This window comes from Ranitomeya imitator, chromosome 8 (assembly GCF_032444005.1).
Source record: "Ranitomeya imitator isolate aRanImi1 chromosome 8, aRanImi1.pri, whole genome shotgun sequence".
Classification (NCBI taxonomy): domain Eukaryota; kingdom Metazoa; phylum Chordata; class Amphibia; order Anura; family Dendrobatidae; genus Ranitomeya; species Ranitomeya imitator.
In genome coordinates, this window is record NC_091289.1 from 188,033,119 (window position 1) to 188,059,100 (window position 25,982).

Consider the following 25,982-nt stretch of genomic DNA (forward strand, 5'->3'; position numbering starts at 1 on the left):
CTGGGACCCTCTACCACAACACATCAGACTCTCGCCTACCATCGAAACCTTCAAAAATAACCTGAAGACCCACCTCTTCCGACAAGCCTACAACCTGCAGTAACCACCGATCGACCAAACCGCTGCACGACCAGCTCTATCCTCACCTACTGTATCCTCACCCATCCCTTGTAGATTGTGAGCCCTCGCGGGCAGGGTCCTCTCTCCTCCTGTACCAGTTGTGACTTGTATTGTTCAAGATTATTGTACTTGTTTCTATTATGTATACCCCTCCTCACATGTAAAGCGCCATGGAATAAATGGCGCTATAATAATCAAAAATAACAACTAATTGTGTTGTGATGTTTTTACTTACGGTCTTGGATCCATACTGGGATCCAAAAAGGAAAGTCGAAAGTCGATCGTAGGATATGTACTTTTGCTTTTTTGGTGGAGTTGCTGACCAACGTCTTGCCCGCTGCTGCCTTTCCCGGCGATATTGGTCTCTGTTGCTGCGCCATCGTGTCATAACATCTTCCACTGCAATGACATGGTAAAAAATATTCTATAAGCTCAGTCTGCACATTGCTTAAAACAGTTGGCATTGATCATATTTTAACCCCCAAGGGTGGTGTGCACGTTAACCCCTTCATGACCCAGCCTATTTTGACCTTAAAGACCTTGCCGTTTTTTGCAATTCTGAGCAGTGTCCCTTTATGAGGTAATAATCAGGAACGCTTCAACGGATCCTAGCGGTTCTGAGATTACTTTTTCGTGACATATTGGGCTTCATGTTAGTGGTAAATTTAGGTCAATAAATTCTGAGTTTATTTGTGATAAAAACGGAAATTTGGTGAAAATTTTTAAAATTTCGCAATTTTCACATTTTTAACTTTTATTCTGTTAAACCAGAGATATGTGACACAAAATAGTTAATAAAAACATTTCCCACGCGTCTACTTTACATCAGCACAATTTTGGAAACAAAATTTTTTTTACTAGGAAGTTATAAGGGTTAAAATCTGACCGGCGATTTCTCATTTTTACAATGAAATTTACAAAATTTTTTTTTTTTTTTTTAGGGACCACCTCACATTTGAAGTCAGTTTGAGGGGTCTATATGGCTGAAAATACCCAAAAGTGACACCATTCTAAAAACTGCACCCCTCAAGGTACTCAAAACCACATTCAAGAAGTTTATTAACCCTTCAGGTGCTTCACAGCAGCAGAAGCAACATGGAAGGGGAAAAAATGAACATTTAACTTTTTAGTCACAAAAATGATCTTTTAGCAACAATTTTTTTATTTTCCCAATGGTAAAAGGAGAAACTGAACCACGAAAGTTGTTGTCCAATTTGTCCCGAGTACGCCGATACCTCATATGTGGGGGTAAACCACTGTTTGGGCACACGGCAGGGCTTGGAAGGAGCGCCATTTGACTTTTTGAATGAAAAATTGGCTCCACTCTTTAGCGGACACCATGTCACATTTGGAGAGCCCTCGTGTGCCTAAAAATTGGAGCTCCCCCACAAGTGACCCCATTTTGGAAACTAGACGCCCCAAGGAACTTATCTAGATGCATAGTGAGCACTTTGAACCCCCAGGTGCTTCACAAATTGATCCGTAAAAATGAAAAAGTACTTTTTCACAAAAAAAAAATCTTTTAGCCTTAATTTTTTCATTTTCACATGGGCAACAGGATAAAATGGATCCTAAAGTTTGTTGGGCAATTTCTCCCGAGTACACAGATACCTCACAAGTGGGAGTAAACTACTGTTTGGGCACATGGTAAGGCTCGGATGGGAAGGAGCGCCATTTGACTTTTTAAATGAAAAATTAGCTCCAATCATTAGCGGACACCATGTCGCGTTTGGAGATCCCCTGTGTGCCTAAACATTGGAGATCCCCCACAAATGACCCCATTTTGGAAACTAGACCCCCAAAGGAACTAATCTAGATGTGTGGTGAGCACTTTGAACCCCCAAGTGCTTCACAGAAGTTTATAACGCAGAGCCGTGAAAATAAATACTTTCTTTCCTCAAAAATAATTTTTAGCCCAGAATTTTTTAATTTTCCCAAGGGTAACAGGAGAAATTTGACCCCAAAAGTTGTTGTCCAGTTTCTCCTGAGTACGTCGATACCCCATGTGTGGGGGTAAGCCACTGTTTGGGCACACGTCGGGGCTCAGAAGGGAAGTAGTGACTTTTGAAATGCAGACTTTGATGGAATGGTCTGCGGGCGTCACGTTGCGTTTGCAGAGCCCCTGATGTGCCTAAACAGTAGAAACCCCCCACAAGTGACCCCATTTTGGAAACTAGACCCCCAAAGGAACTTATCTAGATATGTGGTGAGCACTTTGAACCCCCAAGTGCTTCACAGACGTTTACAACGCAGAGCCGTGAAAATAAAAAATCATTTTTCTTTCCTCAAAAATGATGTTTTAGCAAGCAATTTTTTATTTTCACAAGGGTAACAGGACAAACTGCGCAACAATTACTGGGGTCCAATTTCTCCTGAGTATGCTGGTACCCCATATGTGGGGGGTAAACCACTGTTTGGGCACACGTCGGGGCTCGGAAGTGAGGGAGCACCATTTGACTTTTTGAATACAAGATTGGCTGGAATCAATGGTGGCGCCATGTTGTGTTTGGAGACCCCTGATGTGCCTAAACAGTGGAAACCCCTCAATTCTAACTCCAACACTAACCCCCCCACACCCCTAACCCTAATCCCAACTGTAGCCACAACCCTAACCACAACCCTAATTCCAACCCTAACCCTAAGGCTATGTGCCCACTTTGCGGATTCGTGTGAGATTTTTCAGCACCATTTTTGAAAAATCCGTGTGTAAAAGGCACTGCGTTTTACCTGCGGATTTACCGCGGATTGCCAGTGTTTTTTGTGCGGATTTCACCTGCGGATTCCTATTGAGGAACAGGTGTAAAACGCTGCGGAATCCGCACAAAGAATTGACATGCTGCGGAAAATACAACGCAGCGTTTCCGCGTGGTATTTTCCGCACCATGGGCACAGCGGATTTGGTTTTCCATATGTTTACATGGTACTGTAAACCTGATGGAACACTGCTGCGGATCCGCAGCGGCCAATCCGCACCGTGTGCACATACCTTTAGAATTAGGCTATGTGCACACGCTGCGGAAAACGCTGCGGATCCGCAGCAGTTTCCCATGAGTTTACATTTCAATGTAAATCTATGGGAAACAAAAATCGCTGTACACATGCTGCAGAAAAACTGCACGGAAACGCAGCGGTTTACATTCCGCAGCATGTCACTTCTTTCTGCGGATTCTGCAGCGGTTTTACAACTGCTCCAATAGAAAATCGCAGTTGTAAAACCGCAGTGAAATGCGCAGAAAAACCGCGGTAAATCCGTGATCAATCCGCAGCGGTTTAGCACTGCGGATTTATCAAATCCGCTGGGGAAAAATCCGCAGAGGACCAGAATACATATACATATAGTTCTAACCCCAACCTTAGTGGAAAAAAAACAAAATTCTTTATTTTATTATTGTCCTTACCTATGGGGGTGACAAAGGGGGCGGGGGGTCATTTACTATTTTTTTTATTTTGATCACCGTGATCAAAATGCACATTAGAACGAATCTGCCTTCCGGCAGATTCGGCGGGCGCCTGCCATTTTGGAAGATGGCAGCGCCCATGGAGAAGACGGACGGACCCCGGGAGGCTCGGTGAGTATGATGGGGTTGGGGAGGGGGGGGGCTGTGGATTGGAGCATGGGGGTGGGGGTGGATTGGAGTGCAGGGGGTGGGATTGGAGCACGGGGGAGGGGGGGGGGGGGTGGGAGCGGACAGGAGAATGGAGGGGAGCGGAGCAGTGTACAGGACTGATCGGAGGACTGGGGGGGTAGATAGGTGGGGTGGCAGGCCAGTGTTTCCAGCCATGGCCGATGATATTGTGTGAAGCCACCCCCCCCCCCCCGGGCTGTACTACCACTCCCCCTGTCCCTGCAGATCGGGTGAAATTGGAGTTAACCCTTTCACCCGATCTGCAGGGACGCGATCTTTCCATGACGCCACATAGGCGTCATGGGTCGGATTGGCACCAACTTTCATGACGCCTACGTGGCGTCATGGGTCGGGAAGGGATTAATGACCAGGCCATCTTTTACAATTCTGACCACTGTCCCTTTATGAGGTTATAACTCTGGAACGCTTCAACGGATCCCAGCGATTCTGATATTGTTTTCTCGTGATATATTGTACTTCATGATAGTGGTAAAAATTCTTTGATAGTACCTGCGTTTATTTGTGAAAAACACAAATTTGGCAAAAATTTTGAAAATTTCGCAATTTTCCAACTTTGAATTTTTATGCAATTATATCACAGAGATATGTCACAAAATACTTAAGTAACATTTCCCACATGTCTACTTTACATCAGCACAATTTTGGAACTAAAATGTTTTTTGTTATAGGAGTTATAAGGGTTAAAAGTTGACCAGCAATTTCTCATTTTTACAACACCATTTTTTTTTTTTAGGGACATCTCATTTGAAGTCATTTTGAGGGGTCTAGATGATAGAAAATACCCAAGTGTGACACCATTCTAAAAACTGCACCCCTCACGGTGCTAAAAAACCACATTCAAGAAGTTTATTAACGCTTCAGGTGTTTCACAGGAATTTTTGGAATGTTTACATAAAAATGAACACAACTTTTTTCACAACAAATTTACTTCAGCTCCAATTTGTTTTATTTTACCAAGGGTAACAGGACAAAATGGACCCCAAAATTTGTTGTACAATTTGTCCTGAGTACGCCGATACCCCATATGTGGGGGTAAACCACTGTTTGGGCGCATGGCAGAGCACGGAAGCGAAGGAGCGCAGTTTGACTTTTCAATGCAAAATTGACAGGAATTGAGATGGGACGCCATGTTGCGTTTGGAGAGCCACTGATGTGCCTAAACATTGAAACCCCCCACAAGATACACTATTTTGGAAAGTAGACCCCCTAAGGAACTTATCTAGATGTGTGGTGAGCACTTTGACCCATTAAGTGATTCACAGAAGTTTATAATGCAGATCTGTCAAAATAAAAAAAATAATTTTTTCACAAAAATGATCTTTTCGCCCCCAATTTTTATTTTCCCAAGGGTAAGAGAAGAAATTGGACCCCAAAAGTTGTTGTACAGTTTGTCCTGAGTACGCCGATACCCCATATGTGGGGGGGAACCACCTTTTGAGCGCATGGCAGAGCTCGGAAGGGAAGGAGCGTCATTTGGAATGCAGACTTAGATGGATTGGTCTGCAGGCGTCACATTGCGTTTGCAGAGCCCCTGATGTACCTAAACAGTAGAAACCCCCCACAAGTGACCTCATATTGGAAACTAGACCCCCCAAGGAACCCATCTAGATGTGTTGTGAGAACTTTGAACCCCCAAGTGTTTCACTACAGTTTATAATGCAGAGCTGTGGAAATAAAAAAAACTTTTTTTTTTTTTATCCACAAAAATTATTTTTTAGCCCTTAGTTTTGTATTTTCCCAAGGGTAACAGGAGAAATTGGCCCCCATCGGTTGTTGTCCAATTTGTCCTTAGTACGCTGATACCCCATATGTTGGGATTAACTCCTGTTTGGGCGCACGGGAGAGCTCGGAAGGGAAGGAGCACTGTTTAACTTTTTCAACGCAGAATTGGCTGGAATTGAGATCGGACGCCATGTCGCGTTTGGAGAGCCCCTGATGTGCCTAAACAGTGGAAACCCCCCCCCCCAATTATAACTGAAACCTCAATCCAAACACACCCCTAACCCTAATCCCAACAGTAACCCTAACCACACCCCTAACCCTGATCCCAACCCTATTCCCAACCATAAATGTAATCTAAACCCCAACCCTAACTGTAGCCCCAACCCTAATGGGAAAATGGAATAACCGGATTACTTACGGTAATGCTCTTTTAATGAGTCCATGACAGCACCCACTGGAGAGATAGGGATCCGCCCCAAGGAACAGGAAACCTACAGAGATAAAAGGGGCGGTCCCCCTCTCCTCAGTTTAATTTCAGAGTACCCGGAGGACCGCCAGTGTTAGTCAAATATTTGCAACATATCATCAGGTTAAAAAAACTTCATAAAAGTAATTACATTGGCTTTTATCTATTTAGGGAAGGATGTGACTGGGTGCTGTCATGGACTCATTAAAAGAGCATTACCATAAGTAATTGCCATGACAGCACCCACTGGAGAGACCAACACCTAGGGGGGGGACCACCGTGCTGAGGATAGTGCTGCCAAAGTGTAGGTCAGAGTCTGATGAAAGATTAAGCCTGTAGTGATTATAGAAAGTGGAAGGAGCCAACCATGTTGCGGCCTTACACATGTCCTCAATTGGAACGTTCCCTTTTTCAGCCCAGGAGGAAGCCATGGCTCCAGTGGAATGTGCTTTGATGCCCTCCGGAGGTTCTTTATTTTTTTTTTTCCTTCTCTCACACAGCGGTGTACTGCGCATGCGCGAAACCGCTCTTTCCCTCACCGCTGTGCGAGTGACCCGGAAGTGCTCCAACACCTCCGGGTCAGTAAGGGGAATCTTCCACCGCTCCCCGCATGCGCGGCCGCCATTATTCCGGCCTGCGTCTGGGAGCGGTGTGCCGGCTGCCGCAGTGCCACGAATCGCGGACCCCTTGCTTGCCGGTCCGCGTCGGGCGGCCCCCTATGGACCCAGCCATCCCAAATGCCGGACAGACGAGGGGGGAGCCGTCTAATGGAGTCTCCCCCGACGCTGCTTATGGACCGCATCCCCTGCCGTTCCCGTAGAGACCGCACAGGCGGATGCTTGTGGCCCAGGTATGATCCTGTAGTTTTCCTGGAGAATCCAGCGATCTTGTCCCCTGGGAACAGGAAACAAACTGAGGAGGAGAGGGGGACTGCCCCCTTCTATCTCTCTGTAGGTTTCCTGTTCCTTGGGGCGGATCCCTCTCTCTCCAGTGGGTGCTGTCATGGCGAAGGGTAAAATATATATTTTTTTTATTTTGCCAACTAAGGGGGTGATGAAGGGGGGTTTGACTTACTTTTATAGCGGGTTTTCTAGTGGATTTTTATGATTGGCAGCCGTCACACTGAAAGACTCTTTTTATTGCAAAAAATATTTTTTGTGTCTCCACATTTTGAGAGCTATAATTTTTCCATATTTTGGTCATGTGAGGTCTTGTTTTTTGCGGGACGAGTTGACGTTTTTATTGGTATAATTTTCGTGACATTTTTTGATCGCTTTTTATTCCGATTTTTGTGAGGCAGAATGACCAAAAACCAGCTATTCATGAATTTCTTTGGGGGGGGGGGGAGAAGAGAGTTTATACCGTTCCCAGTTTGGGAAAATTGATAGAGCAGTTTTATTCTTTGGGTCAGTACGATTACAGCGATACCTCATTTATATCATTTTTTTATGTTTTGGCGCTTTTATACGATTTTATAGAAAAAAAAAATAATTATTTTGGCATCGCTTTATTCTGAGGACTATAACTTTTTTATTTTTTCTTTCATGACGCTGTATGGCGGCTCATTTTTTGCGGGACAAGATACCGCTGAAAACGTCACCAGGGTTATTTATATCCGTCTTTTTGATCGCGTGTTATTCCACTTTTTGTTTAGCGGTATGATAAAGAGTTTTGGCTTTTTTTTTACGGTGTTCACTAAAGGGAGATATAAATATATATATATATATATATATATTTTTTTTTTTTTTTTTCCTTCTTTTACACATGTGAATATAAAAAAAAAAAAAAAAAATATATAAACACTAACATTGCCCCGGGGGGGCTGTGCACTGTGTCAGATCAGCGATCCGACGTGCACTCCTTGAGGCTTCCCGGCACCTGCTCTGAGCAGGTGCTGTGAAGCCACCTCCCTACAGGACCTGAATGCCGCGGCCATTTTGGATCCGGGCCTGCAGCAGCGAGGAGGTGGTAAGAGACCCTCGGAGCAACGCGATCCCATTGCGTTGCTCCGGGGGGTCTGAGGGAAGCCCGCAGGGAGCCCCCTCCCTGCGCGATGCTTTCCTATACCGGGGGTTAATGGTGCCAGGGCGGTCCGTGACTGCTCCTGGCACATAGTGCCGGATGTCAGCTGCGATAGTCAGCTGACACCCGGCCGCGCTCCCCCCGTGAGCGCGGCCGACCACATATGACGTACTATCCCGTCGGTGGTCATACGGGCCCACCCCACCTCACCTCGACGGGATAGTACGTCCAATGTCAGAAAGGGGTTAACGATGCAAAGAAAAAAATTCCTAAAGTTTTAATTGCTTAAAACAAAACAAACAAAAACATTACACACAATAAAATGAAACACCACAAGGCTAGGGTCCACTCCCCTCTATACCAGTCTGGCGTTAATAAAAATATGACCCAACATCTCTATTATGTATGTACGTTAACCCTTTCTCATGTTCAGCATCTTTGTTTTTGTAAAAATAAATAAAAATACCAGACTAAAGGCAAAAAAAATATCTGAATGAAGTCATGTAGGTCAAGCATTTTTTCAAGGTTAATTAATGTCGCACCATGAGTGTACTTACAACGTTGTGTCTGCTCCGCACGTGTGCGTTGGTCTGGGAATAGGAGCCCACAGATGGCCCTCCAAGCTGCCTCTTTCCTGGCCCGGTTGGAGTAGTTTGGATCCCGCTGGTCCCAGATTTCTGGCCTTTCTTGAACCAGGATGAGGAGCATATCCACGTTAATGATGGATGCCATGCTGCTTGCAACTCCGTGGAGGCGAGCACCAGACTTCCGGGATGTCTGTCTGGCGTTTTGAGCTAATTAGCATGTCTGAGCTTCCCGATTGAGGGCTTGGCACATTTCCTGGCACCTGGAGATGTCTGGCGTATTTCTCGCAAGTCACACTGTTGGTCCCTGTGTAATCCGTATTTTTCTCGCCCCCATTGACTTTCATTGGCATATTTTTTGCACAATACAGTGACAAATGCAGCATGCTGGGATTTTCTACGGCCGTACAAGACCGTATAATACGGAGCCGTAAAATACGGCAGATAGGAGCTGGGCCATAGAGAATCATTGTACCATATGCAATCCGTATTTTCTGCACCTCTCATACGTCCGTAAAACTCGCTAGTGTGACGGTGGCCTTAAAGTGAATGGGAGTGGAGCTGCAGTACCCCAGTATGGACACTACAGTGTGTACGGCGTCATGCTGTCTCGTGTCCATACACTGTGTATATCTGACCAGTGCGCCGGCTGTTCGGCCACCAAATATCCCATAGTTGCTGACCTATATCCTGAGAATAGCGCATCACTATTAAAGTACTGGACAATCCCTTTAAAAGGGTTTCCGATAATGCTAAAGAAGCCCACAAGAATTTCTTGGCCCTCTATAAGGCTATGTTAAGCCCCAGTGTGGGGAATCTGTTTTGGAATGGGTACCGAAGCCATCAATGAATGAGCCGTATAGACTCTCAGCTTTACGTTATATACTCTGTGTATAGGTCTCCGGATGTTCTATATAGAGCTGGGTTGAGACCCGATTCGGAATGCCCTAGGTGTAGGAATGATAATGCCGGAATGTTCCACATGCTCTGGTCGTGTGCGAGGTTGACTTTTTTGGATAGTGGTTCTCAGCCGGATAGAAGGGGCGAATAGATGTGTAATTCCAAGGGAACCAGTGGTGTGCGTGCTGGGGTACGTGGATGAGATAATTGTAGAGAACACATTGAAAATAGCAATCGCTAGACTATTATACATGGCTCGAAAGGACATAGCAAGAAACTGGATGAAAGGAGCCTCTCGAGGGGAGAATACATCAGGTATGCGGGGAAGGTCAAAGCCTTAGAAAAGGGGGTATATCAGAAAAGGGGGAAATGGTTCTGTATGACAAATTGGGGACGCCTGGCTTGGAACTGGGTTAGGAGGAGATTAAGGAAAATAGGCCTGAGGAGGTTTCGCCTGTAAAATAATGGTATACAAATTCATAGTGAAGGACACCATATTATACCAAAGTATATAATGCTACAAGACATGTTAAAAGAAGGACATGAGCTGTCTAAGTGGGAAGGGGGGGGGGGGGGGGATTGAAAAGAAAACCAGCAAAAAACGTGTTATTGCTAAATGTTTATTGCATTATATAAAATCAATAAAAATATTTGATTAAAAAAGCCCTGGGGGGGGGGGGGGGGGGGTTGCAGAGTGCAATAACATTCAGTGCTTTCACTCACTTTTAGCCGATGCACTGACGCTTCTTTTTTTTTCTCACTTCGCAAACTAAAAAGAAAATAGAAATAATTACACGTCTCATTCTCCAGGCAAACTGCTCAGTGTGTTACAGGCAGGACAGGGCAGCACGGTAGCTCCACCTAGTGGTGGCTGCAGACAGGATCCTATATATCTCTTAGGCTACGTTCACATTTGCGTTGCTGCGTTGGCGACGCAACGCACAACGCAAACAAGAACGCATGCAAAACGCATAGTTTTGCGACGCATGCGGGGTTTTTTTGCCGGATTTTGGATGCAAAAAAAAAAAAAAACCGCAGCATCTTGCATGTCCATGCGCCCCCATGTTAAATATAGGGGCGCATGACGCATGCGTCGCTGCGGTGGCACCCGAAGCACCACCACAAGACGCTAATGTGAACGTAGCCTAAATACAGGGAGCTCCCCCTAGTGATGGCTGCAGACAGGATCTCATGTATCTCTGTATACAGGGAGCTCCCCCTAGTGGTGGCTGCAGACAGGATCCTATATATCTCTTTATACAGGGAGCTCCCCCATGACTACTTGCACATAGAGCAAGTCAGCCCAAAGCACAACTCTCTCTCAAATAATCTTATTGAAGTAGTGGAAAACCCCTTAAAAAAAAAAAAGGATTCATTATGACTTTAAAAGAGCCCTGGTTAAAGAACAGATAAAAGAAACAATACTGCTGGAAGTACAGTCCCTTGTGACGTTGTCACCTATGTTGTCCTGCATGGACATCTTTTTATACAATAGTAAAATATATGCAGAGCCGCCGCCGACCTCGAGGGCCCCAGCGACGGACGCAGAGCCGCCGCCGACCTCGAGGGCCCCAGCGACGGACGCAGAGCCGCCGCCGACCTCGAAGGCCCCAGCGACGGACGCAGAGCCGCCACCGACCTCGAGGGCCCCAGCGATGCAATTCCGGCCTTAAGCCATCACCCCGTGTAGAGAAGCTGCTGATCAGACGATGAACACATAAAACGCTAGTCAGTCAGCTTATTTTCGCCAGTACAGCACCGGGTAACCAGGCAATGTGCGGCTGACAACATGCACGCTTTACGGGTACATAACGATCGTGTCAACAATTGCTCCCCCCATACAGTTTGGGTCGGAGCATTAAACGGCGGCTGTTTAAGGTCACAATTCAGATCTTAAGGAGCAGCAGTTTTTGAACACAAGACATAGAAAGACGACTCCGGGAACAGCAGCTGACCCCCAATCCAGGCTGTCATCGAAGTGTCCCTAGGGCAGTTTTTCCCTCTTTTCTCCGGCTTTGGAGGCAGACAGTAGCGCTCCTGAGGTCTTCATTACTGAGACTATTTTATTGAGGACGCTGCTACAGTCGCCTTCCCCATAATACAGGCACGGTGGCTTCCTTACCCCCAGACTGATTTTTCCTCCCCGACTTTTAAAATGTTTTTTTAGCCCATACAGAGAAAGACAGAGGTCTCGTGAATTGTGGAGGAAGCTTTTATTTTTGGCTCTTACTCAGAACTTTCGTTTTCTGCATCTCCGACTCAAGATCCAACGTTCCGGGATCCAATCCAAAGAGGTTCCCCAGCTCACTGCTGCCCTCTGCAGCCTAGGAGAGGAAAAACACATGACCGTCACATTACCGAACCCGCAGAGAGACAGCAATGAGAGCGATGGCATTCCCTGCCAAAAGAACAACGTTATGGAGGATGGGGGGGGTGTAATAAAATACCCAGAAACATGGAGAAAAATATTTACACAGTATCACATGAGGTGCACAGAGTTTGCTTGTTCCGCCCTAGTCCATGTAGGTTTTCCCAGATTCCTCCCACACTCCAAAGACATAGTGATACGGACTGAGCTGCAATGTTGATGTCTGTACAGTACTATGGAATATGAAGCCACTTTTTTTTCTAAATAGTTAAAAAAAACACCACGATATAAAATTGGTTAATAACTGTACAGACTCGTAGAACAGAATTTTTGTTGCAAAGTAACCATTATTAAAAAAAAAAAAAAAAAAAAAAAAAAAAAAAAAAAGGCTGCATCTTCAAGGTGCTAAAAATTTTAATATCTAATTCTGCATGAAAGTCAGCAAAGGGTCACAGGGAGCTGCAGGGCCTGGTGAGGTTACCAAATATAGAATAATAGTTAAAAAAAAAAAAAAAAAAACAACTTTAAGATCTTGGAGATTCTTCTCTCCCCTGTTGTCCCCCTTCCCTTTGTGTTTTTTTTCCTAAGTCCAGTGCGTTGCCCCCCACGCCGGTGGTCTGGGGCTTCTTCTGCGAGGCCTCGAGTTCATCCACTCTGTAACAAGTGCTAGTCTTCAGGGAACAGAGCAGATTTCACACTGCGTAAATATTTTCCCCCCCGACCCAGACGTAAAAATGTACAAACCACCCAGCGAGCGCTGCAAGTGTCACACGTGAGATTCATACACGCTCGCTGGCGGCGGCTCTAAATGTCACAGCATGTGTCGCTCACAGCGAAGACGTATTAAACAGCCTCCTCCTAAATTGGGTAAACAGAGGGACACGTCGGAGCACAAAGTCACCGAGCTGCCGACGCTGCACACTGCTCGGAGAGGCCTGAGAACATCATCATGGTGAAGAGTAACTCCGCAAATGCTTCCATGTGCTTACTGCAAATTACATCATGTCGTGTTCTCCACTCACATCCAAAGCTGCAAGGAAAATGCTGAAAAATACAGCACCCACTAAGAACGCGCGGCCGTGAGCAGTGCGGGGGGTGCCGTGAGCAGTGATGATCGGCTGATCACTGCGGAGCCACATACTAAAAGAATTGGCTTTCATCCCTTTAAACTACATTTCCCACCATACAACAATCATGCATTGCCTCACATACAACTAAACTGTTAGGACCAGACCCTTCAGCAAAGTGACAAGATTTAATTTAGTGGTCGACAATAGCGAATGCAGCTCTGGATGTGAATGGAGAATAAGTCATGATGTAGCTTCCAAATCACCCACCAAAAAAAAGTCCCCTTGTCTTTAGACAAACATCGGTCAAAGATTTCATGGGGCTTGGCTGACAGTCTAAGGTGTAAGGAGCCCCCAACATGTGATGATGGGGAAGAGAAGGATCCAGCATGGCAAATATGGCACATCCTATTGTTCTCCCTGAGACACCACCAGACAAGTCCAGCAGCAGCTCTCAGGAGTGATGCTGAACAAATGATCAGGCGACAGCCATCTATTGTCTATTGGGGGCTTTACAGTCTGCAGTCAGAGGGGCCCAGCATCCCTGATAGGTACCGAGCGTACACCTCAGGACTGGTGTTCCTGCCCTGTAACCCATTCATCACCTTTCCTTGCTGGACCCAAGCTGCCGCCCGCCTGCCTGCTGGGAACAAGCTGCCGCCCGCCAACCTGGGACAAGCTGCCGCCCGCCGCTGGGAACAAGCTGCCGCCCGCCCACACCCTGTTGGTGACACTTCTTGCACCATTAGCTTTATAATTAGTATGAAATACGTTTTCCAGATTTTAGTCGCTAGACCCGAGTGTCTTGTGGTGACAAATGTGGGACTTTGCAGACGTGACGGTCCATCAACTAAACTGGCATTTTCTTAAATTCACCCAACCAAGTGACCAATGCGTTCTTAGACAACACGAGGTCGCAGCGCACCAACCTGTAAGTCTGATAGGTGTTGCCTCAGTTCCAAAAACTCATTAAACGAATCTTCAACTTGTGAAAACAGGTTTAAAATTCTGAAACAAAAAAAGTCAGAAGAACAATGTCCATTTAAATCAGTGTCTAAATTTGTATTTTTCCTTTTTAAGTTGTTCCAATGCATCTTAAAGGGATATTCACAATATAATCTATTCCCTTGTCCATTGGATTGGGGATAACTGGTGGCCGAACTGCTGGGAGCCTCAGGGATCACAAGACTGCCTCCCATCAGAACCATGGCGGAGGTCTGAGTGGGAGGCCGCCGCCCCATTCATCGTCTATGGGACTGCCGAGTACAGCAATAGACTAATGTGCCTCCGCTAACATCGAGATGGCGCCGCAGACCCCTGATCTTGGGATCTCTGAGGGTCTCAAGGACTAACCAGCAAGCAAGTTATTAGACAGCCTAAACATAAGGGACTGGAGAAACTCTTTAAATAAGTTAAAAATGAATCAGTTTTGCAGACGGTCCTGTTAAAACGTCTGTATTCTGTAAACCACATTCATGCATACCTATGAATCTCCCTTTAGTTTTACGGAAACAGACGACAATGGCGACATCTGCAGCTTTACATTGTATAAGGATTGTTTGTGGCCTTTAGTGTAGCCATGAAGAAATGTTATTCTGCGCAGTCGCTGCATACACAAAACGGCGAGAGTGTTAAAATTAAGAAGATTTGCATTTATGTATTAAAATTTTAAGGCCTCAGCAAAACTCAAACATTGCACAGATTAGGACTTGGGATGATCAGTTTATAAAGTTCCCCACACAGGAGACTAATGTCACCCAAACCCATCGATGTCGGTCAAAATGGGGGCTCCCAACCCTCCAAGAGGCCACCAGAGCGTTACCCCACCGGAGCGCTCTGCCCGGCCAATCTGTGTATTGGGTAGACTGCTACCCACCCTGCATGGGGGGCTTAAGCCTGAGATTTTAAGACAAGATTTAAGATAACCAGGATTGAAATAGAGAAGAAACTTATTACATTTTTCACAAACTTCCTAGGTTTCCTTAAAAATAAATATTGTGGATCTTGGAAACTTTTCTCAAGATTTATTTTAAAAGAAAAATGAAAAACACAAAATGTGGTTCCTCATTGGAAGATCAATCTCTGCTCAGCAACCAAATGCTGAGCGGCTCGGAGGGTCCCGACAGAGGGAGGTGGTCACAGCGTCTGGATTTTTTGGCGATTTCTCCGAGCGGCTGCGCCCCTTTAACCGGCCGTCTCCTCAGTCTCTTACAATAAGAATAACAGTATTAAGTTGTAAATGGATCTTGACGGCTGGAAAGTGAAGGGGCCGATGGCGGATCCTCCCATTCTGATCCCACAGAAGGGCTGATTACAAGTGGCATTTACCAGGCACTTAAGTTGCTGTTTACTGCATTCCCGTGGCTGCAACAGATGTCTGCCAAGAGAGGAAATGTCAGCGTCGCCGTATTATACAAGTTGGAAATTGCCTCAGGGCTGGAAAGTTCACACGGAATAGCTGAATTTGTGTTATCGTATGCTGCAGAATGCTATTCACTTCAATGGTGGCTCATTCCAAGTGATGTTTAAATACTTGTCCCTCTTGTTGCCCGTGCAGGTCGATGGCCTCGGGGACAGACGCCATTTGTTGTCGCTGACTCCATCAGTCACACCGTGTGTCTGTTCTATGCGGGACGTAGACAGCCGCTCGATGCTTCACGTAACAGGGGGGCGTCCAGTTTGGACAGAACTTATTGTAAAGGCCCCCCTAAGCGGACTCTTCCTCCAACAACCAGATCGTCAAATAATCACCCCCCAATGAGGACGTTGGAGACAATGAAAAATAAAAAAAAGCCTTTTTTAGGTTGTGGTTTCATGGTGACTTTGGAAGCAACATCGAAAGATTGCTCTGTGCCGTGGCTTCATCGCAACACAGGTGAACGAGAGCCCATTGCAAAGGTCTGCGACCGCAACGCAAGCCAGTCAAAAAGGTTACCTTAGAGATCGAGCTACCAAACTTTCCACATCGCAGCAAGAGATGAATACACAGGAATATAGAGAACAGGCCGGAATCGAGGAACGCAAGTTATTGCTGATCTTTGGGGGCCACAATGTATAAATAGAAGTCTCTAAACATACATGTGGCCAGAGGTAGAGAAGGACAAGTCAGCCTTTGCACCAACTCATCTAAAAAGGACGGAGAATCGTCTGAAGTTCCTCCAGGTGAGGAGGAATCGGGTCTCCTGACCTGAAAAGCTCATTTATCACTTACTGTGTGTTTTCTTCTGGAGAGCTCTGCCCTCTGCTGGATGTTTCTGGTTCTGCAGTCTTGAGAATGGAGTCTTCTGCAAAACAGAATTGGGGAATAAATAATCTTTATTTTTATGTAGCATTAACATATTCCACAGCGCTTTACAGTTTGCACACATCATCATCTCTGTCCCCGATGGGACTCACAATCTACATTCCCTATCAGTACGTCTTTCATGGTCAGCATTTATTTTATTTATAAGAGATACGTAATGAAATACACATGTGGAACATGCATCTGTACATGGACTGAGGAGTGCCTCCAGTGTATACCTTACTGCTTCCAAAGGCCTTCGAATAGGAAAAATGGAGCCATACACACACACAATACACACTTACTCATGAATGTCCACTACTACTATTACTACAAGTCCCAGCATGCCCTGGAAACCACTCACAAAGTTCAGGAGCTTCCATGCTGCTGCAGACAAATGACAAAGGGATGACATGGTGAGTAAATGTACGGACAGGAGGCAGAGGCAGCTGCCATCATTATAGGGAATTGTGCCGCCGCTTCTCTCCTCCGCAGCGTCCATGCTTTGCAGCACTAACGACCGTCTGCAGCCAGAAAATGAGATTCGGGCGAAATCCATGGGTGCACTTAAGAAAAGTAATCAGACGTCTCTGAGGCATGACTTACAGACTGATAAGCTCAGACGGAGAAGAACAGTTAAACACGCAGCCTGAACAAAGTTTATTAAAACCAATATCATTTACACTTTACATTACCGGCGCCCCCGCTCGCCACACGCTGCCCGAATACTGATTGTGCGCCAATGTCTGACTTTCAAAACGAGTCTCTCTAAAGTGAGATATACACAAGTATATAGCAATAAGCAAAGAGGACCATCAGCTTATCCCGGATATTGCCAAATTATCAATTATACTCCAGAGCTGCACGCACTATTCTGCTGGTGCAGTCACTGTGTACATACATTACTGATCCTGAGTTACATCCTGTATTATACCCCAGAGCTGCACTCACTATTCTGCTGGTGCAGTCACTGTGTACATACATTACTGATCCTGAGTTACATCCTGTATTATACCCCAGAGCTGCACTCACTATTCTGCTGGTGCAGTCACTGTGTACATACATTACATTACTGACCCTCAGTTACATCCTGTATTATACCCCAGAGCTGCACTCACTATTCTGCTGGTGCAGTCACTGTGTACATACATTACTGATCCTGAGTTACATCCTGTATTATACTCCAGAGCTGCACTCACTATTCTGCTGGTGCAGTCACTGTGTACATACATTACATTACTGACCCTCAGTTACATCCTGTATTATACCCCAGAGCTGCACTCACTATTCTGCTGGTGCAGTCACTGTGTACATACATTACATTACTGATCCTGACTTACATCCTGTATTATACTCCAGAGCTGCACTCACTATTCTGCTGGTGCAGTCACTGTGTACATACATTACTGACCCTCAGTTACATCCTGTATTATACTCCAGAGCTGCACTCACTATTCTGCTGGTGCAGTCACTGTGTACATACATTACTGACCCTCAGTTACATCCTGTATTATACTCCAGAGCTGCACTCACTATTCTGCTGGTGCAGTCACTGTGTACATACATTACATTGGGCGGCGCAGTGGTTAGCACAGCAGCCTTGCAGCGCTGGAGTCCTGGGTTCAAACCCCACCAAGGACAACATCTGCAAAGAGTTTGCGTGGGTTTCCTCCGGTTTCCTCCCACATTCCAAAGACATACTGATAGGGAATTTAGATTGTGAGCCCCATCGGGGACAGTGATTGTGTGCAAAATGTAAAGCGCTGAGGAATATGTTAGCGCTATATAAAAATAAAGATTATTATTATTATTACATTACTGATCCTGAGTTACATCCTGTATTATACTCCAGAGCTGCACTCACTATTCTGCTGGTGCAGTCACTGTGTACATACATTACATTAGTGATCCTGAGTTACATCATGTATTCTACCCCAGAGCTGCACTCACTATTCTGCTGGTGCAATCCGTGTACGATTGACCTTGACTTACTTTGTGTTTTTCGCTCCTCAGCATCTGCCGCTGCTCGTTGTTTGGAGGTGGATGAGGGGCTCATCTGACGGGTCCCAGTAAGAGGGGAGTAATGGCTGGGGTCATGACCTGCATTAACTCTTGATCTTTCGTTCTGCAGGTAAGAGACAGATGGAATCACAGTGATGAACTTGTCCTTCACCCCTCCCTCCTTAGTTTAACCACTTGGCGACATTTGCCATATGTACACGTCCCATATGAAGCGGGCTCACACCGAATGCCAGCTGTGTTATACATCCAACACCCTATTATTTTCTGGTTAGCCAATAAAGGTATCACTTCTAGAATACTTCTGTCATCATTGGGCAGAAAAATATTCATATCGATTTTTCTGGCTAACACGGTACCACAATACAATTTGTTATTGTACATCACAGCCAACACCCTAAAATAACTGCTGCCTACTGACGGCCTCCCGTGTGCTGAATTCATAGGAGAAAGACACTAATATTACAGTATCGCGTAAGATAAAAAGTCTGCTGGGAGAACTACAAATGTAGAAACAGTAAAGTATAAATAAAATTCATATCACCACTTTTCCCCCAAGAAGAAAAAAAAAAGAAAAAAAAAAAAAATGATAATAGTATGAAGATAAAGTACAAATTTGGCGATGCTGTAATTTTCCCATCTAGAAAAATGTAAAAATATTTAGCTCATAAGAGCTGAAAAAAAAAAAAAAAAAAGAATTAACTGGCAATCATTTTTTATTTTTGAAATTTCGCACCCTCCAAAGGAAAAAAAAAAAAAAAAAAAAAAAAAAGAATGAAAACATAGAAACTCATAGGGATACCAAAACTGTATTAAAAAGAAAAAAAAAAAAAAAAAAAAGCTCGTCCTGCAGAGAAACAAGCCCTGATGCAAAACTACCAATGGCGACTGAAGCAAAGTTATTTTTTAAACCGGATGTACCATGTTTGGTAATTATCCCGTATTCATTGGATAGGGGATAACTTCCTGATCATTAGGGGTCCGACAGCTTGTACCCTCACCAATCACAACTCCCGCTTCATTCTCTATGGGGCCGCCAGAGATATCTGAGCGCAGAGTGCGGCTGCTCTTCGGCACTCCCATAATGGAATGAATGAATGAATGAATGAATGAATGAATGAATGGCGAGTGATCGAACACCGCTCCATGGTTCTCCCAATAGGCGAGGGTCCCAGTGGTCGGACCCCCAGAGATCAGGCAGGCATTACCTCTGCCATGGATAGTTTCTAAACTTGGTATAACCTCCTTAAGTGAGGACACAAAGAATTCATTTTCATCATTTAACTCAAGAGTCCGGGAGGCGGTAACAGTCACATGACACTTCTTGACTCTGCTCATTGGTCAGATTGGCTCAGAGAGGGGAGGGGTATATTTGCATTTCTCCATTTGGGCGGAGGTTTAGTCCGTAGGACGGCGCCATCACGTATACTACTGCTGGCGGGAGGTGCGAGATCTGTGCGCTCCAGTCCCAGTGACGGGGGTCCTTTAAAGGAACTATATACATTACAAGTCTCAAGAAGATGGATGCGTCGCGTGCAAAAATACCCCCACCCGCTGCATTATTACGGGGTCCTGTCAACAGCCCTCACATCCGGCCACCTCCCCTCCCCCTCTGTGATAAGGCTATGTTTGCCATGTCAAGCCACTAATCTGCACAGATATTGGAGGTGGCAGATAAAGCATTAACCCTTAAAGGTACTGTCACACTAGACGATATCGCTAGCGATCCGTGACGTTGCAGCGTCCTCGCTAGCGATATCGTCCAGTGTGACAGGCAGCAGCGATCAGGCCCCTGCTGGGAGATCGCTGGTCGGGGAAGAAAGTCCAGAACTTTATTTGGTCGCTGGAATCCCCGTAGACATCGCTGAATCGGCGTGTGTGACACCGATTCAGCGATGTTTACCCTGGTTACCAGCGAAGACATCGGGTAACTAAGCGCAGGGCCGCGCTTAGTAACCCGATGTTTACCCTGGTAACCATCCTAAAAGTAAAAAAAAAAACAAACACTACATACTTACCTACAGCCGTCTGTCCTCGGCGCTCTGCACTCCTCCTGCTCTGGCTGTGAGCGTCGGTCAGCCGGAAAGCAGAGCGGTGACGTCACCGCTCTGCTTTCTGGCTGCCCGGCGCTCACAGCCAGACCAGAGAAGCAGAGCGCCGAGGACAGACGGCTGTAGGTAAGTATGTAGCGTTTGTTTTTTTTACTTTTTAGGATGGTAACCAGGGTAAACATCGGGTTACTAAGCGCGGCCCTGCGCTTAGTTACCCGATGTTTACCCTGGTTACCGGGGACCTCGGGATCGTTGGTCGCTGGAGAGCTGTCTGTGTGACAGCTCTCCAGCGACCAAATAGCGACGCTGCAGCGATCCGGATTGTTGTCGGTATCGCTGCAGCGTCGCTATGTGTGACGGTACCTTAAATATACCCTGCACCATTGTGGACGCACCTTGTTGGTCTCTGATGCTTCCAGACGTAGGGATCGTTTGGCTCTGGAAACAAAAAGGTGAAAATGGAGTTAGGAAAGACGGACGTAGGACCGGAGAAATCTGCTACCTATCGAAATTGAGTGAGAATGAGAAATATCAGAAGTCTAGCAAATAAAGTCACCCCCCCCTGACTGCAGGTTACCAGGGCTAGCCTCGCCACCACTCCCCAACAGTGCCAGCCCCAAGAGCAAGGCCCACAGAACAGTGCCAGCACCATGGATTTCTTTTTCCTGAGGATCCGTTCAATCATAAATTACACAGATGGATCTTGTGTAATACTTCCTTTCTCCTGTGGGGGCGCTGCAGGGAAATTGAAGACATATTGCTGGGTTTCCCCACAGATCACACCTGATTGCGCGAAGTCCTGACGGGACGACACTTGTTGATCAACTTATCAAGATATTGATGACCCGTCCGGAGGACAGGAGATCAATATCAGATTGGTGATGGGGGCAGGACGTCTGGTCACCTGCAGATAAGCGGTTTGCAGCAGCCATTCATTTCAATAGGAACCAAGATGCAATGGACCAAGAACAGACGGTACCTGGTGTGGGTATTTATGACCCAAGTCATAGACATCCAGATTAAGATAAATTGAAAGGGTGAAAAAATTCTCTTGCCATTCTGAAGATCACCGCTTGGTGTCGGTGAATGGAAACAATAGTGGCTGAAAACAGAACAAATCTAATAACTGGCTACAAGTTGTATCCAATCTTCTGTAAGATACATTATTACCGCTAATCTCTCTCCTGTCCCCATAGATGCTACAATGTATCAATGCAGGTAAAATGTGCAAATGTTGGTGATCCCGAAATATGAGAAGTAAATGAGAATGTTCCCAGTCACTGACAACAAGAAGAGAGCTTTAGAGTCTTACAATAATGGAAAGAATTTTAGAAAGTTGCAGAACTTTCCACGACACAATGGACACCGCTGCAGACAGTCGGTCAGGTAAACGCTTGACTTGCAAAAAGCTTTCAAAACGACTGAAGGCAAAGCGATCTCTGGGAGATGGAAACAGATGGATGTACCGATGCATCAAAAGTCGGTGACCCTAAGGGTAAGTTCACACAGGATGTTTTCGCTGCATATTTTTGCTGCTTTTTTTGTGCCAATTTTCAGCTGCTTTTTACAGTACCAGCAAAGCCTGTGAGATTTCAGAAATCTCATGTACACATTGGTTTTTTGTTTGATCAGTATTTTGTGCTTTGCTGCGTTTTGACAGAGCATGTCACTTTTCAGCGTTTTTGCTGCGTCTTTTCACCCATTGACTTGAATGGGTGTTGAAAAAAAACAAAGCAAAAACGCAGGTATCATTATTTGCTGCCTTTTTGCTGCTGAAAATTCAAGGACATTAGCCTGGACGAATAAAAAAAAAAAAAACCCACCAAATCCTTCGTTTTTGATGCAGCTTCTTTCCTGCCAAGATGATCAAGTTTCACTGCAGAAAAAAACAAACAAAAAAAAGCAGCAAAAACGCCCTGTGTAAACTTACCCTTAGAGTAGCCATGCTGCACCATCCACCAGGGGAGACATGCCAGGCGCCCCCTCGCTCTTGCCAAAATCTCTTCCCGAGCTGGATGCCCAGCTGTTAATAGCAGAGCTCGGAACGGAGAGCAGAATATTTATAATGCCTTCAATCTCACAGCTGTCACCTAAAGAGCAGACATTAGCATTTTATTACACGAGGCCCGAATACCGACAGTGAGAGGCATTGCAGCGCTGGAAGGAAATGACATGACCGTGCCGAGATGCAGGGGAGACCGGCTCAGACTCATGCCTCCAGATGATTACTACCACCATATGACCCTAATGAATGACAGCGCCCCCTACAGTATACAGCAAGAACTTCAGTGGGCAGAGAAAAGCGCAAAATTGTCAGGGTTACGCAACTGCAGAACCTCTTTAAATGCACCTAACACTCAGTTTTTTTCCAATATGTGGAAGGATCATCAGTCTCAAGGATCACTCAAAAGATGACAGAAGGGATCAGCTCAGAACAGTGAATGGCATCAATAAAGTGTTTGTGGGTCTGCACACCTCATTTCTTCAGGAGCTGCACTTTTTGTACAGACTGTGGTTCTGAGGACTCAGACCCCTACTGATCTACGGCACACAAAGCGAAATCACAAAAACTTTGTACACGATCAGAGCACCTTAAAGGGACTCTGTCACCTGAATTTGGCGGGACTGGTTTTGGGTCATATGGGCGGAGTTTTCAGGTGTTTGATTCACCCTTTCCTTACCCGCTGGCTGCAATATTGGATTGAAGTTCATGCTGTGTCCTCCGTAGTACATGCCTGCACAAGGAAATCTTGCCTTGTGCAGGCGTGTACTATGGAGGACAGAAAATGAACTTCAATCCAATATTGTGGCCAGCATGCAGCCAGCAGGTAAGGAAAGGGTGAATCAAACACCCGAAAACTCCGCCCATATGACCCAAAACCAGTCCAGCCAAATTCAGGTGACAGGTTCCCTTTAAAGGGAACCTGTCACCTGAATTTGGCGGGACAGGTTTGCGGTCATATGGGCGGGGTTTTCGGGTGTTTGATTCACCCTTTCCTTACCCGCTGGCTGCATGCTGGCCACAATATTGGGTTGAAGTTCATGCTGTGTGCTCCAAAGTACACGCCTGCGCAAGGCAGACACGGGCTGCAGCGTTTCCGGGTCCGTCACCGCTAGCGCAGATGGAGCTAGCAGATGCTCCATCTGCGCTAGCGCTGTGCCAAAGTCAGCACTTGCGTTAGCGCAGTCCGTTTAACGTACGTGTTGAACGGACTGCACTAACGCAATGTGAACCTGGCCTTAGCCTCTTATCTATTCAAATCAGATCTCATACTTTGAACTGATGAGGGGCAATACCAAAAAACACCATCTCTACAAATTGAGCTTCTGATTTGGCTTTTATCACACAAGTCATATTGCAAGACTTGTTAGAAGGTTGAAAAGGACTTATTGGACTGCTGCTTTTAACAGGTGGCGCTTTAGAGTTCTATTCCTCTCTGAAGAGACAATTTGCATATTCAATTCCCAGAGGAGCATGAAGGCGTATAAGTCTCCTCCTATTGGCATGCCAGACCTCGCATTTCACTCTTCACAAACAGAAATATTACTCCTTAAATGATCAGAAGAGCAAATTTGGTGGCTTATCTGGTTACCCAGTACTGTACACGGTGGCTCAGTGGTTAGCACTGAAGCTTTGCAGAGCTGGGGGTCCTCAGTTCCAGGGCCACCAATGAGTTTGTATGTTCTCCCCATGTTCGCGAGGGTTTTTCTGGTTTACTCCCAGACTCCGAAGACATACTGATTGGCGGGGGAATCAATCTACATTCCCTATGGGGACAGTGTTCATGTCTGTAAAGCGCTGTGGAATATGTTGGCGCTATACAGGTGAATAAAATAAATCTTGTTACACACATTCGTGAATCACTCTGGACTCCATCAGTCCGCTGTTGTCCTGAAGGTGAACACAAAAGTGTTAAAAACTTGTTTTGCTTTTTTTGATAAATAAAAAAATTTGGAACATAAGCCAGACATGGTAAATACTGACAATCGCTGGGAGCTTCAGTCTCCAACCTGTTTCTTAAGTATTCACATGGAAACCACAAAATAAAACGTGAACAGAGCCTCAGACACTTTCTCCTCCTTGTACCAGCTCTTGACCGCTTTAATTTAAACTCAGCTGCTAAAATATTATCACACCCCAGTAACATATCTGATGCATTTCAGCCACAATTCGACACTTCTAAAAACTGATACCCAAAGCGCATAATGGTGTTACGAATTAGTCAATCACTGCCATGAATACATGGATGACTATGGACCCACGTGTGCACGGTTTGGCAGCACTTGTTGGCTGGTGCATGTGCTGTACGCCAGGAATCCTATATTGTAACGAGAGGCAACAGGGGAAACGTTCCATGTATTCTGTAGGGTCTGGTGCCCACTGCACATGGGGCCTGTACAGAGCGGGATCAGAGGCCGAGGATTTGTGCAGGTCGGAGGCCGGGGTACGGGCATACGTTCAGTATTTGGTTGCAGAAATCTCCATCTCTTCGCAGCAAAAACGCCCATTTTTACCCCATTTTGGGGTGAAGAAACATTGCAAAAAATTGACAAGCTGCAGAGGGTTTTTTTTCTGCACCAAATCTTCAAGTAAGGCTAAGTGCACACGCTGCGGATTCCATTGCGGAGTTTTCCGCAGCAGATTTGCTAAATCCGCAGTGAAAAAACGCTGCGGTTTTTACAGCGGTTTCCACCTGCAGATTTCTATTGGAGCAGGAGTAAACCCGCAGCGGAATCCGCAGAAAAGTGACATGCTGCGGAAAATAAACCGCTGCGTTTCCGCGCGTTTTTTTTCCGCAGCATGTGCACTGCGGATTTCATTTCCCATTGCTTTACATGGAACTGTAAATACATGGGAAACTGCTGCGGATCCACAGCAAAATCCACAGCGTGTGCACATACCCTAAGAAATAATCATCGTGTGCAGGAGACTTTAGGATTCTCATTCAATTCCCTTCAGGTTTGTGACAAACCTGCTTTATTTTGAGGCGATCAAAAATAAAAATACATTTTCTGGAGGAAACGTTTTTGGAAGAGTTTTCCCCACGTCCTGTGGTTTTTTCAGCCTTGTGATTGGCAGCGTCTCGTCACCAGTCACCGCTTCCTAGCGAATAACAAACTAAAATTCTCTCCCACGTTATGATTATTTTGCAAAATCCTTTTCAGAAGAAAAACGCTTCAAACACCGAACAGCAGAGATTCTTTTACCACAGAAGAGGTTGCAGGATTTTTCAGGCGTCTTCTGGATCAGATCCGACCCAGAATCATCTGCAAAAACTCAGAAAAAAAAAACAGCCTCTATTCATTCTACGGTAAATCAGCTTGCTTTTCACATTAAGGTTTTTCTTTAGCTTTTATTTTTCTCTTCAGGTTATTTAAAAAAAAAAAAAACACCTGGTAGAAAGAGAAAAGTGCAGGTGACTCCTCACAGCAGCTCCTGCTGGAAAACGCTCTAAAAACCGGGCGCAATGCTGGGAGTTGTAGTCTCATGGCCGAAATGATGGTGAAAGCTCACAGCATGGAGCAGCCCGGACAGATGACAGCTCTGTACTCACCGCATCCTGTCAGCTCCCCCGCAAACCGTCCGCCACTGGCGCCGTGTGCGACTCTAATCCCTTCCCCCCGGAACCCGTGTCAGGCTGCAAGGTTCCTCCCCACCGTCACCTATTCATACATATACTGATAACCTGCAGCAGCGGACAGCTGATAACTCTTGTCACTGGGCGAGTCCAA

The 25,982-nt window shown here is 45.7% G+C and overlaps 1 protein-coding gene across 2 annotated transcripts; it reads right to left on the minus strand.

Moving 5' to 3' along the window:
* Positions 1-7,715: 7,715 nt before the first annotated feature.
* ITGB3BP (integrin subunit beta 3 binding protein) lies at positions 7,716-25,943 on the minus strand. 2 transcript variants are annotated; one of them, XM_069738194.1, is made up of 8 exons: positions 25,805-25,943; positions 20,645-20,687; positions 18,172-18,304; positions 16,108-16,180; positions 13,826-13,904; positions 11,692-11,785; positions 10,185-10,230; positions 7,716-9,915 (listed from the first exon to the last, which is right to left on the minus strand). In XM_069738194.1, the coding sequence occupies exons 1-7, from the start codon at positions 25,807-25,809 to the stop codon at positions 10,187-10,189; spliced, it is 471 nt and encodes a 156-aa protein (XP_069594295.1). In that variant the 5' UTR covers positions 25,810-25,943; the 3' UTR covers positions 7,716-9,915; positions 10,185-10,186. The 2 variants fall into 2 exon arrangements, with proteins under 2 accessions (XP_069594295.1, XP_069594293.1); XM_069738192.1 differs by lacking the exon at positions 7,716-9,915 and having other exon boundaries at positions 10,068-10,230.
* Positions 25,944-25,982: the final 39 nt, after the last annotated feature.

Coding starts and splice junctions, on each gene's coding strand:
- ITGB3BP (XM_069738194.1), bottom strand. Junction 18,305..20,644: donor AAGCATCAGAGACCAACAAG/GTGCGTCCACAA, acceptor TCTTACCTGCAG/AACGAAAGATCAAGAGTTAA. Junction 11,786..13,825: donor AACACCTATCAGACTTACAG/GTTGGTGCGCTG, acceptor TTCCTCTCCTAG/GCTGCAGAGGGCAGCAGTGA.